Here is a 12,192-nt window from a genome sequence, read left to right on the forward strand (position 1 = left end):
ACTTATTCATCATGGGGCAAAAAAAGCACCAATTTAATATTTTAATAATAAAATAATAAATAAGCAAGAAGCAATAAATAAATAAAACTTAGCAACCAAATTAGTATTTAAAATTACCAGGCTCCCACTCTTCTTTCTTTTTAGCTTCCAAGGCCAGCCATCCCCACCCAAAAACCCAAAGCAGGAAATGCAAAGCAACCCAGGACACCAGGTGACCTCAAGAGACCCCAAATCCTCTCCCTTCAGCTAGGACTCTTCTTGTGGACAAATCCTTGGTCCACTCACTTCTTGCCGCCTCCAAGTTGTCCACTGATTGCAGTCAGCTGGGTTTTTCCGTCTCTTGAATGGAATCCATCCAAGAATTAAATAACAATAATATCATCATAATGGGAAAAACCTGATAACCAAATTAGTTCAAACACTTACCAACCATCACATTGTTGAGCAAGGTAGAACGTCTGACATCCTTCTTCGTTCATCAATGATGGTGATGTTGGGGTTGATGGGTTCCAGTATGTAGGGTTCCACTGTGATGGAGGCCGACTCAACATCCTTAGTTGGTTGCTCTCGTGACACTTGCAAACACCTTTTTCTGGGGATTGAAGAAAAAAACAATAATTCCCACATCACCATAATTGATGAAAGACGATGTCAGATATTCAGCCCTGGTCAACAATGCGATGGTTGGCATCTCTTCCATCTTGTGCAAGGTAGAACGTCTGACATCCTCCTTCGTTCATCAATGATGGTGAGGTTGGGGTTGATGGGTTCCGGTATGTAGGGTTCTACCGTGATGATGGCGGCCTCCACATCTTCACTTTGTTGCTCTGGTGACACTTGCAGACACCTTTTTCTGGGGATTGGAAAAGAAAAAAAGAATAAAATATAACTGACTGTTACATTCTTTTCTTAACAAGGATAATAAACCTATTCTTAATGGGGGCTCCATTAGTGGAGATTTTAAAGAAAAGGTTGGGGGTTGGACTAGAAGACCTCCAAGGCCCCTTCCAGCCCTGAGGGACTCTATCCTTTCTCCTGTTAGTCCCACCAACATTTTGGGAGGCTTTCAGTGCCCCAGAGCTCCTCAGGTTGTGGTGACGCCACTCCCCTGATCAGGAGCAACTTACCTGCACTGGTGGAAGAAAACACAGAGGCCAACCAATGCATAGACCCCAAGGACAAACAAGGTCACTTTCCAGGGGTCTCCAAGGACATTCTGGGGTCTGTCAAGGGATGGCTGCAGCAGCTCATTTGGGTCCCTCTCTCTCTCTCTCTCTCTCTCTCTCTCTCTCTCTCTCTCTCTCTCTCTCTCTCTCTCTCTCTCTCTCTCTCTCTCTCTCTCTCTCTCCCCCCCCCCCTCTGATCCACTGAACCTTCTTTAGCCTGCATGGCCCCACCCATCAATGGAAAAGAGTTCAACAAAATCCAGCAGGTGTGAGATTCAAATAATTTAACAACCGGTTCTGTGCCCTCATGACCATTTTAAGTATAAAAAAATGGATATTAAGTTTTATTTTGGGGGGAAGTCTTACTTTACAGCAGGTGGGGGGAGGGAGGCTGCACAGAATTCAGCACCTGGCGCCCAGATTGCTTCTGTTTCTGTCCATTTGACTCGTATGATGGACAGTAGAAATCTTATGATCTGTGTGAAGGTTATAGAGAACAGCAGACTTAACAGTATCTGAATGAGGATGGTGTATATTTTATATCGTTTGTCCTGAGAGCATCCACCAGGCAGGGCAACAGTGCAGTGTTGAAAAATGAATAAAAGTAGTAAAAACAGTAAAAGTCTGGCTCTAAAGAGACTCATTATCATCTGAAGCATAAAAAAAACACCCTGTAATTCACTTAGTAATGGCCGAATCAGAAACCTACAGCTGGCAGAACCCAACTTCCCTTCCTGATATAAATTGTGCAGCACAAGATTCCAAGAGTCTTTCAAAGGAAGGTCAAACTGGCGTTGAACTAACACACTCCATGCTCTTTTTCATGACCAGGAAACCTACATTGAACAGGAGCTTCTCAAGGGGTTTAGGAAGCACCGGGGAGGCTTCCATCCACAGACCCCTCTGGAAAAGCCAGGCCTTGGCTCCTCTCTGCCCCTCCAGCCAGGAGGACCTTGGGAGGAAAGCATCCAAGGGGAGTGGGGGGGAGATCAGTTTGAGGAACTAACGGGGGCTGCCAGATCCCCCCCTCCCCATTGACTATGTCAGCCACAACGGAGGGTGAAGGAAGGAATGGGGTTATCAGGAGACGAGGGAAACGGTGGATATCAGAGGAGACTTTAGGCTGAGTTCATAGCTGGGATGAGACAAAGATCAGACACCAGGACATTGCATGAAAAAGGAGTTACAGGTAGTCCCTGACTTACGACCACAACTGAACCCCAAATTTCTTTTGTTAGGAGAGATGTTTGTTAAGTGAATTTTGTCCCATTTTACAACCTTTCTCACCACAGTCATTAAGTGAATTACCACACTTGTTAAGTTTGTATCACGGTTGTTAAGTGAATCTGGCTTCCCCCTTGATTTTGCTTGTGGAAAGGTTGCAAAAGGGGATCCCGTGACCTTGGGACACAGAGACGGTCATAAGTCCGAACCATTTGCCAAGTGTCTGAATTCTGATCAAGCGATCATGGGATGCTAGAAAGGTCGAAAGTGTAAAAAATGGTCACAAGTCACCTTTTTTCAGTGACGCCGTTGTAACTTTGAACGGTCACTAAAAGAATTCCTGTAAGTCGAGGACTTACCTGTACTATATTCATTAGGGGAAACTAAGGGAGATCCCCTGTATGAACTCCTACCTGCCTGGTATTTAACCCAGAAGGATTTCTAATTTCTAGATCAAAGGAGGGGGAATCCTTTGGATTCTGCGCAAGATCAGTAGGATCTTGCCAATCTCAGGGAAGAGATCCGCTGGGTCCTCAGCTGGGGGAATCCGAGGAAGAAGGAAGAGGGAAGCCAGCAGCTCAAAAAGAAGCTTGAATGGAGGCGGAAGCCACCACAGCCTTCGATTCTCGGTTCGGTCAGGACGGGGATTTGGAGGCAGTTTCTTCTGCAGCGTTTTGGAATTTAGAGGCTGGTTTTGTGCATTTTGTGATTTGATTTGAATTAGTTTGTCTGGCAAAGGCCGGCAAGGAGTCTGAAAAGTGCTGGTTTCCTTGGCTTTTTCACCTGGTTTAGCCAAGGTAATTCCTGCTAGCTGGGAAGTGGATGATGGGGCTCAGGGAGGCTGTCAGGGTTCCGACCGATGCCCTAATTAAATCGTGAGCCTCAAGCGGAGCTTCAGAAGAAATCCAGGTATTGATTAGGAGCTTCAGGTAGGCCCGGACCAAGGGAAGCCAACTCTGAGCTCACTTAATTCGCACCTGGGCTCTGACCCTGTTTCCCCTCCCCCCAAGGCAGGGGTGAAATGCTCTCAGTTCTGACCGGATCTCCTGATCCAGTAGCGATGGCGGCGGGTGGTTCGGGGAACCGGTAGCAAAAATCCCTGTGCCCCCCCCCCCCCACAAGCCCAGCTGAGCTGTGCGATCATCAGAGGCTATTTTTTTTTACTTTTTTTTTTTTATTGAAAAAGTTTTCAAATACAATTTTTCCCCCCCTTTTTCCCCCCCCCTCCCCCTCCCCCTCCCTAACCCCCCCTCCCCACCCATCCCCCCCTGTGACTTCTTCGTAACAAAAAAAACCCTAATTCATAACAGATTACTTACTCCCTCCTCAAAATACTGACCTTTACTTACTAAAAATATTATAAATATTATAACATCCCCCTTTATCCATACATTTCAGAAAAGAAGAGAAAAAAAAAACCATTATACTATAACTATTATAAAATAACTTCTAATTTAACATAATAGTGTTTTATATCTATATATTATTACAACAATTCAAAACCACCTTCCACTTTAAAACTATACGATAAATCCTACTTTAATATTTAATCTTCTATATATATTACTATAACATTTCAAAGCGGCCTCCCCATAAAATCTAATTTAACATTTATTCCACTCTATCCATTTCCTCCACTCCCCTAAATATATCACTTAAAAATCCCTTTTCTTAAACTAATCAGTCTGTAGCTAGCTTATTCACCCACTGTCCTGCAAATTTACCATACACAACAATTCTTAATATCTTTAATTCACTGCCCACACTACTTAAATATATATATATATATATTCCATTATATCTAAATAAAAAAAAAGAAAAGACAATAACTTTAAATTTATAGTCCATATAATATCTTCTTTGAGGTCTTTCCACTGGATTGTTAAAACCAACATCCATAATAGGGTAACATAGCTTGCTGATGCAACAGTTTATTCAAGATCTTCAATCATATCTGCCCCCATCAGTAGTAAATATCTTCTTATATGTATAAAAGTAAAAACAACCACCCGAGTGACATTATAATTATATTCCATATAATAATAATTGTGGGTTTCATCAGGATTATTGATTTCCATCATCGTAATGGGTAACAACCGGATCTTCTGCATGCCCCAGCATGATTCTCTTGCCTTATGATTCAAGATAATTATAATATATTTATCAACACAAAAAGAAATTTCAAAGTGGATAATTCAAATCCATCAGTTTGAGGCTCTTTCCACATCCCAAAATTACGGCAATGCAGAGATCTGCCACTATCCTCAGGATGATATTGACCAATATGTCGCCTCCTCTATGTTTTCACATAATCATTCATATTTTAAAGTCACTGGCTTCACTGTTGCTTGAGTTAGAAATTTCTATTTTTATACAACCTATTTCTTTTTTTGTTTTCTTTTTGTGGGTTTGACTTCCATCCTGGTTTCCTTTCTACAGATTGTATGTCAACTGGTCGGTTTTCATTCTGCTTTGTAGATTGGTCGTGTTGATTTTGTTTTTGTGTCTCATGTTTCTTTTTTATCCCTTGTATATCCCCTAATTGGTTTCCATGCTTGTCCTTGCCTTGATAAGTCATCACATTAAAATCAGATGGCACTTCTCTCAAATTTGTAGATAATCCAGCTGGGGTATCCGATAAATCCAAAGGCAATTTATCTGGTACAGTCTCTGTAATTTGATATTTTCCCTTTATTTCCAGCTCCTCCTGCTTATCCTGTATTATACCTGAAGATGTTAAATTCATGTTCAACCTATTTTGATAAAATTCTTCCGCTCTTTCAATAGTATTTAACTGATATCTTTCTCCTTGATGTCTCAGTATAATACCAACTGGGGCGTTCCACCTATATGGGATATTTCTCTTTTTTAACTCAGACACCAGAAAACCAAATTTCTTCCTTTCTGTTAATATCTTAGGTGGGAGTTCCTTGTAGATCCATATGATCTGTCCCCGTCCCCACACACACACACACACAGCCAGTCGAGGGTTAAGGAAACACTTTGGAACGCACTCAGTTCTTATCTCCGACTTGGCAGCAATAAACACACCGTCTGCCAAGTTACTTTATTTTCACAAACAGACAGATAAGATACGAACGTTCAAGAAAGTCCAAACAGAAATAATATTTCTCCCAGCAGTTCCGGACGAGGCTTTAGTGACTCCAAGGTTTTGCTTTGTTCGTCACAAAAGATCCTTGACCACCACTCTCTATTATATAGTCTCTGGGGTGTGGTCTCTGGGGTGTGGTCCAGTGACTCAGTTCTAATCCCTAGCACGCCTCCCAAGCTGCTGCAAACGTTTATCACGCCTTCGGAGGCGTGCGTCCAGGAATGATGTGTCATTATCACTTTGACTCGAATCAGCTGTCTCCTCTCCCTCGGCCGGCACTTGAGACAATGCCAGAGGGGAGGGGCCTGGAGAGGGAGGCCTGGCTGACTCCTCTTCCTCATGCTCGGAGCTTTCTTCCTCCGATGGGACAGGCTCAGAGGGCGGGGCCACAACACTATCCCCCACCGCAGGGCCCTTCCCCCGGGTCTGACGGTCGGGATGGGGTCGGGACGGGAACTGTTCGTGGAAAGCCCGCACCAGGTCAGGGGCCTGAACGGCAGACGCGTCCACCCAGGTGAAATCCTCGGGCCCGTACCCCTTCCAGGCGATGAGGTATTGGAAGCGCCCCTTCAGCCAATGGGAGTCCCGGATACTGTCCACCTCGTACGTCGAGGCGTCGTCCTCGTCGGCTGCGGCTGGGGGGGCAGGCGTCGGCGGGCGGCGGAAATGGCTCGCGGGGGCCTCAGGGACCAGGAGGGACCGGTGAAAAACAGGGTGGAGCCGCATGGAGCGGGGTAGAGTCAACCGGTAGGCCACCGGATTGATGACCGCCTCGATAGGGAAGGGACCGATAAAGCGTTGGGCCAGTTTCCGTACCGGCCGGTCCGTGGGGAGGTGTTTTGTGGACAACCACACCCGATCTCCTACTTCCAGCGGTGGCGTCGCCCGGCGGGCGCGATCGGTGAACCGTTTATAATCCTCTTTCGCCCGGATCAGCTGCCGCCGCACCAGTTGCTGCACCGCCTGCAGCTCTGAGAGGAAGTCCCGGGTCTCGGGAACAGGGGAGTCCATGATGGTCAACGGGAAAAGCCGTGGATGGTATCCGACGTTGGCATGGAACAGGGTCATCTGGGTGGAGGTGTGTTGGGAGTTATTAAAGGCGAACTCCGCCAGGGGAAGGTACTCGGCCCAGTTGTCCTGCTGCTGGTTGACAAAACAGCGGAGGTACTGCTCCAGTATGCCGATGACCTTCTCCGTGCCCCCGTCAGTCTCCGGATGGTGCGACGACGACAGGCACACCTGCACCTCCAGCGCGGCCATCAGGCTTTTCCAGAAGCGGGTCGTGAACTGGGCCCCGCGGTCCGAAACCACCCGGTCCAGCAGGCCGTGGAGGCGGAAGATATGTTGCAGGAACAGGCGAGCCGTGGTGCGGGCCGAGGGCAGGCCGCGGCACGGGATGAAATGTGCCATCTTCGTGAGTGCATCCACCACCACGAGGACGGTCGTGTACGTAGCGGACAGGGACAGGTCTGTCAGGAAGTCCATGGAGATGGCTCCCCACGGTCTCTCCGGTGTCGGCAGCGGCTGGAGGAGTCCAGGAGGGGGGCCGGACGCGGCTTTGGCCTGTCGGCACGTCACACAGGACGTCACGTAGGCGTGCACGTCGTGCCGTACCCGAGGCCACCAAAAAGTCCGTGTCACCAGGTTCAAAGTCTTAAAGAAGCCGAAGTGCCCCGCCGCGGGGTTGTCATGACACTGGTTCATGACGAGGGCTCGGAGCGGACTCGTGGGCACATACAGCCGACCCCGATGTCTGAGCAAGCCCTCCTCCACGGTCCATGGGGACGCGGGGCCGACGTCCGCTCTCCGCTGCTGCGACCAGTCGTCCCGTCGCTGCGCTTCCAGCACCTGAGCCCGCAGGTCCACCGGTTCCTGGACCGCGGCCAAGGAGTCCGCTGGCAGCACCGTCCGGGGGGGAAGGGAGTCCTTGGGGCAAAAGTATTCCGGCTTACGGGATAGCGCGTCCGCCCTCTGGTTGAGGTTGCTCGGAATGTAGGTGACGTGGAAGTTGAACCGGGCGAAAAACAACGACCACCGGATCTGCCGCTGGTTCAACTTCCGTGCCGTGGTGAGGTGCTCCAGGTTCCGATGGTCCGTCCGCACCTCCACCTGGTGTCGGGCCCCCTCGAGGTGATGTCGCCAAGCCTCGAACGCGGCCTTGATGGCCAGCAACTCCTTTTCCCAGATGGTGTAGTTGCGCTCGGAAGGGTTGAGTTTCCGGGAGTAGTATGCGCAGGGAAAAAGAGTGCCGCCATCCACCGGAGCCTGTAGCAGCACCGCCCCAATCGCCACATTGGACGCGTCCGTCTCCACCACGAACGGACGGTGTGGATTGGGGTGCCTCAGGACTGGCTCCGTGAGGAAGGCCTGCTTGAGGACCTCGAAGGCCTGCTGCTGCGGGGGCCCCCACTGGAACGGGACCTTCTTCCGAAGGAGCTGGGTCAACGGCAAGGTCAGGGTGGCGAAGCCCGGGATGAAGGTCCGATAGTAGTTGGCGAATCCCAACAGACGCTGGACGTCCTTCACCCGACGCGGGGGTTCCCAACTGCGCAAGGCCTCCACCTTGTGCGGGTCCATCGCGATGCCCTCGGGGGTGATGATGTGCCCGAGGAACTCTATGGAAGTCTGGAAGAAGTAGCATTTCTCCAACTTCGCATAGAGCTGGTGCTCCCGCAGGCGCTGCAGGACCTGGCGGACATGCTGGAGGTGACTTTCCGGGGTCCGGGAATAGATCAAAATGTCATCCAAGTAGATCACCACGAACCGATCCAGCATGTCCCGGAACACATCGTTCATCAAGTGCTGGAAGACCGCGGGGGCGTTGGTCAACCCGAACGGCATGACGGTATACTCGAAGTGTCCGTACCGCGTGCCGAACGCCGTCTTCCACTCGTCCCCCTCTCTCACGCGCACCAGGTTGTAAGCCCCTCGGAGATCGAGCTTAGTGAAGATCGAGGCCTCCCGCAACCTCTCCATCAGCTCCGGGATCAGCGGCAGGGGGGTAGCGATTTCGCACTGTGATGGCGTTCAAGCGCCGGTAGTCGCAACACAGGCGCAAGTCCCCCGTCTTCTTTTTAATGAAGAGGACCGGGGCCGAGAGCGGGGAGGTCGTCCCGATGGCAGGGGCGCGTTGGGCATTAGGTCCACCGCACAGTCGTAGGGTCGGTGCGGGGGCAAGCGGTCCGCCTCCTTCTCGCTGAACACGTCGGCGAAGGGCGTCAGCTCCGGAGGCAAGGAGACGTTTGGGGCAGAGACGTCCTGGCCGGCGCAGGTGTGGCGAAGGTGGTCGACACACTGCAGGCTCAGGAACGAGATGGCGTTTCTCGACCACGCCACCTGAGGGTCGTGCGCCCGAAGCCAGGCCATCCCCAGGACCAAGGGTGTTAGGTTCAGCTTGCAGCGTACTTCTAACTTGTTGGTCAGGCAATATCTGTTTCTTTAAGAAACAACTGAGCCACGTAATCAGGGTTTGCTGAACCCTGTAATTAGGCTACAGTGCATAAATAAGCAGCACAGAGAAGCGTTCGTTCTTCCTGGTTCTTCCTGCTTCTTCCGGATTGATACCTGATTGTATCCTGTTGCTTACTGAGTCTATTATATGGTACTGTATACCAAGAGTTACTAAAGTCTGTTTGCTTTGGTAAGGGAAGATACTTACTGGACTGATATTACTGTTTATGACCTTGGACTGTTTTGCTTACACCGAGACTGTTTGTTATCTATAAAAGTATTATTCTCACACGAGCTGGACGTTTATCTCCTTCCCTGTGTGTTTCTGCTCTGCTCGTTGCACAAGCAACAAATACTTTTTACACACACCCTAACATTGGTTATGGGCCCAGAACGTTCCAGGGCTCTTTAATTTGTTTTTGTGGAAGTGAGAAGTGCAGGCAGTGGGTGTAGTAGTCAAGATGATGGCTTTTGAGCAAGGTACAAGTTATTCTACTATAACCCGGTTGGATGGTACAAACTATGTTACCTGGTCCACAAAATGCTGTCTACTTTTGCGAAAAGAAGGACTGTGGGACATGGTTAATAATCCACCGGACATAACTGCATTGAATGCTGCTGACGAAGAAGATGCTAAAAAGATAGCGAAGTTTCACAGGGACAACGAGCGTGCTTTATGCATCATTGGCCTGACACTGGGAGACCAGCAACTTGTCCATTTCCGGGGCGAAGAGTCTGCTGCGAGGTGTTGGACAAAGCTAAAGAAGCTCTACGTTCGTGACTCTGTGGGTGTCCATATCTACCTGACACGGAAACTATTTCGCTTACATCTTCAGAAAGGAGGAGACATGATGGCTCACCTGGACTCCATGACAGGGCTTTTCCAGGAGCTACATGAGAAAGACCTTGTGTTTACTGAACTGCAGCAAGTTTATATTATTCTTTCATCGTTGGATGACAGTTATGACTCTTTTGTTTCATCATTAGAAGTATTGTCTAGAGATGAACTAACATTGGCCAGTATAACTGGTAGGTTACTGGATGAGGCCAAACGTAGGCAAGAACGAGACCAGTTAAGGATGCAACAGCAACCAAATGTGGAAGCTGTATATGAGAATGTCAATATTGTTAAACGCTGTTATGCATGTGGGGCTAAGGGGCACATTGCAAAATATTGTAATAATAAGAAAGTGTCTGCTAGAAGCTCTGCTAAACCCAGGAAAGGGTATAATTTAGCAACCAGTTCATCTAATAATATAAGAGATGATTGGTGGGTGATTGATAGCGGTGCCTCTCAATCAATAACAAAAAACAGAAAACTGTTTCTAAACATGAAGAAAAGTACTAAAAAGGTCAAATTAGCTAATGGCTGGAATGTGACTGTAGCTGGGGAGGGACTTGTTCAATGTTCTATTAGTAAGCACCCTTTACCCATGCTTTATATCCCTAGTTTGAAATATAACCTTTTATCTGTAAAGTCATTACTACATTCTGGGTTTACAGTAACTTTTAAAAACAACAAATGTTTGCTTGAATGTGAAGGCACTGTAGTTACTGCAGAATTAGAAAACGACTTATTCATTATTAGGGATAAGTCATTACTGTTAGTTCAGTCAAAAGCTAAATGTGGAAATGTAAAGCCTCATGATGAATGCGTACATTTACTACATAGAAGGCTTGGTCATCTGAATTTCAGGTTGTTGAATTTGACTGTTAAGCAGTCTAAAGGCATTGAGTTAAGGGCTTGCAGCAAATACCTGAACTGTAATACTTGTAACCAGCATAAAAGTAAAGTTACACCTGCAAACCGCTGCAATGGGTTTAAAACAACTAAACCTTTGGAGGTAGTCTTTTTAGACTTAATAGGGCCAAAGAAACCCAGTTTAGGGGGAGCATGCTATATTTTAAGTATAGTTGATCACTTTACCAGATATGGTTTTTGCTACCTTATGAAGTCCAAAAGTGATACGTTCCAATGTATCACAAATTGGCTTCGTTTTGTTGAAAGGAAGCAGAGGTTTAAGGTGAAATGCATTGTTACTGACAATGGAACTGAGTTTACTAACCATCAGTTGGCTAAGTTTTTGAAGGATGCTGGGATACAGCATAAACGTTCTGCCCCTTTTCGGCCAGAACATAATGCATATATTGAAAGAAGAGGCCAGACCCTACAAGCTATGACTAGGACTATGCTGGCTGATGCTTGTTTACCTGATAAATTATGGGGAGAAGCAATACTATGTGCCAATCATATTTTAAATAATGTGGTGCACTCCTCTACAGGAAAAATACCTTTTACTTTATGGCACGGCAGGAAGCCTGATTTAAGTTATATACATACTTTTGGTGCACCAGCCTGGGTGCATATACCAGTTAGTCAGAGAAGGAAGGACCAACAGAGAGCAAAGAAAATGATTCTTGTTGGCTATGAGGCTAACCATAGGTCCTATAGGTTCTGGGAAAAAGGAACAACAAAAGTTTTGTGTAGCGCTAGTGCTAAATTCCTAGAACATGAAGGCTGGGACAGGTTAGAAAAAGCAGACTATGGTTTTACAGATGTTGATGTTAGGATAGACCATATTCCTGATGATAGTTCATCTGAGATGGATGATAAACCATCTATTAAGGTTGAAGAACAGGAACAGGAATCAGGGTTAGGGGAGGATGAACCCAATATACCTGATGTTAGTCCTGTTATGCCTAGACGATCTTCCAGGGACCGGCATCCACCAGATCGCTATAAAGCCACAGTGGTTTGCCAAGTAGATATCGAACCATCCAGTTATCATGATATAAAATTATATCCAGAAAAGGAGCAAAAAGCCTGGCAAGAGGCAATGGATAGAGAAATTGATTCTTTGAAGAGGCTTGGTGTCTATGAAGTTGTAAGAATACCACCAAATGAGAAACTTATAGGCTGTAGGTGGGTCTACAAGGTAAAGAAAAGTGTAGATGGGGTAGTAACCCATAAAGCTCGGCTTGTTGCACAAGGGTTCTCACAGACAGATAGAGACTATGATGAGGTTTTTGCTCCAAGTTTACGAGCGAGCACTTTGAGAACGATGCTTGTTTGGGCAGCTAGAAATAAATGCTCTATTACTCATTTAGATGTTGAGACAGCTTACTTGAACGCTCCGTTGAGGCATATAATATATATGAAGAAACCTCCTGGTTATGATACACAGGATAGAACTGAGTGTTGGAGGTTACAAAAAAGCCTATATGGTTTAAGGCAATCAG

The 12,192-nt window shown here is 47.3% G+C and overlaps 1 protein-coding gene across 1 annotated transcript in view; it reads right to left on the reverse strand.

The window, feature by feature from the left end:
- The window catches only part of LOC139326256 (vomeronasal type-2 receptor 26-like), a gene marked incomplete at its 5' end in the record, with an annotated part of 38,403 nt that overhangs the window by 16,334 nt on the left and 9,877 nt on the right, over window positions 1-12,192 (reverse strand). The window contains 3 exons of the mRNA XM_070956413.1: window positions 464-592; window positions 725-853; window positions 1,128-1,132. Coding sequence (XP_070812514.1) covers window positions 464-592; window positions 725-853; window positions 1,128-1,132 — 263 coding nt within the window. The remainder of the gene's footprint in view (window positions 1-463; window positions 593-724; window positions 854-1,127; window positions 1,133-12,192) is intronic.

This window comes from Pituophis catenifer, unplaced genomic scaffold (genome assembly GCF_029215685.1).
Source record: "Pituophis catenifer annectens isolate HBS135680 unplaced genomic scaffold, rPitCat1.0.hap2 SCAF_20, whole genome shotgun sequence".
NCBI classification, from domain to species: domain Eukaryota; kingdom Metazoa; phylum Chordata; class Lepidosauria; order Squamata; family Colubridae; genus Pituophis; species Pituophis catenifer.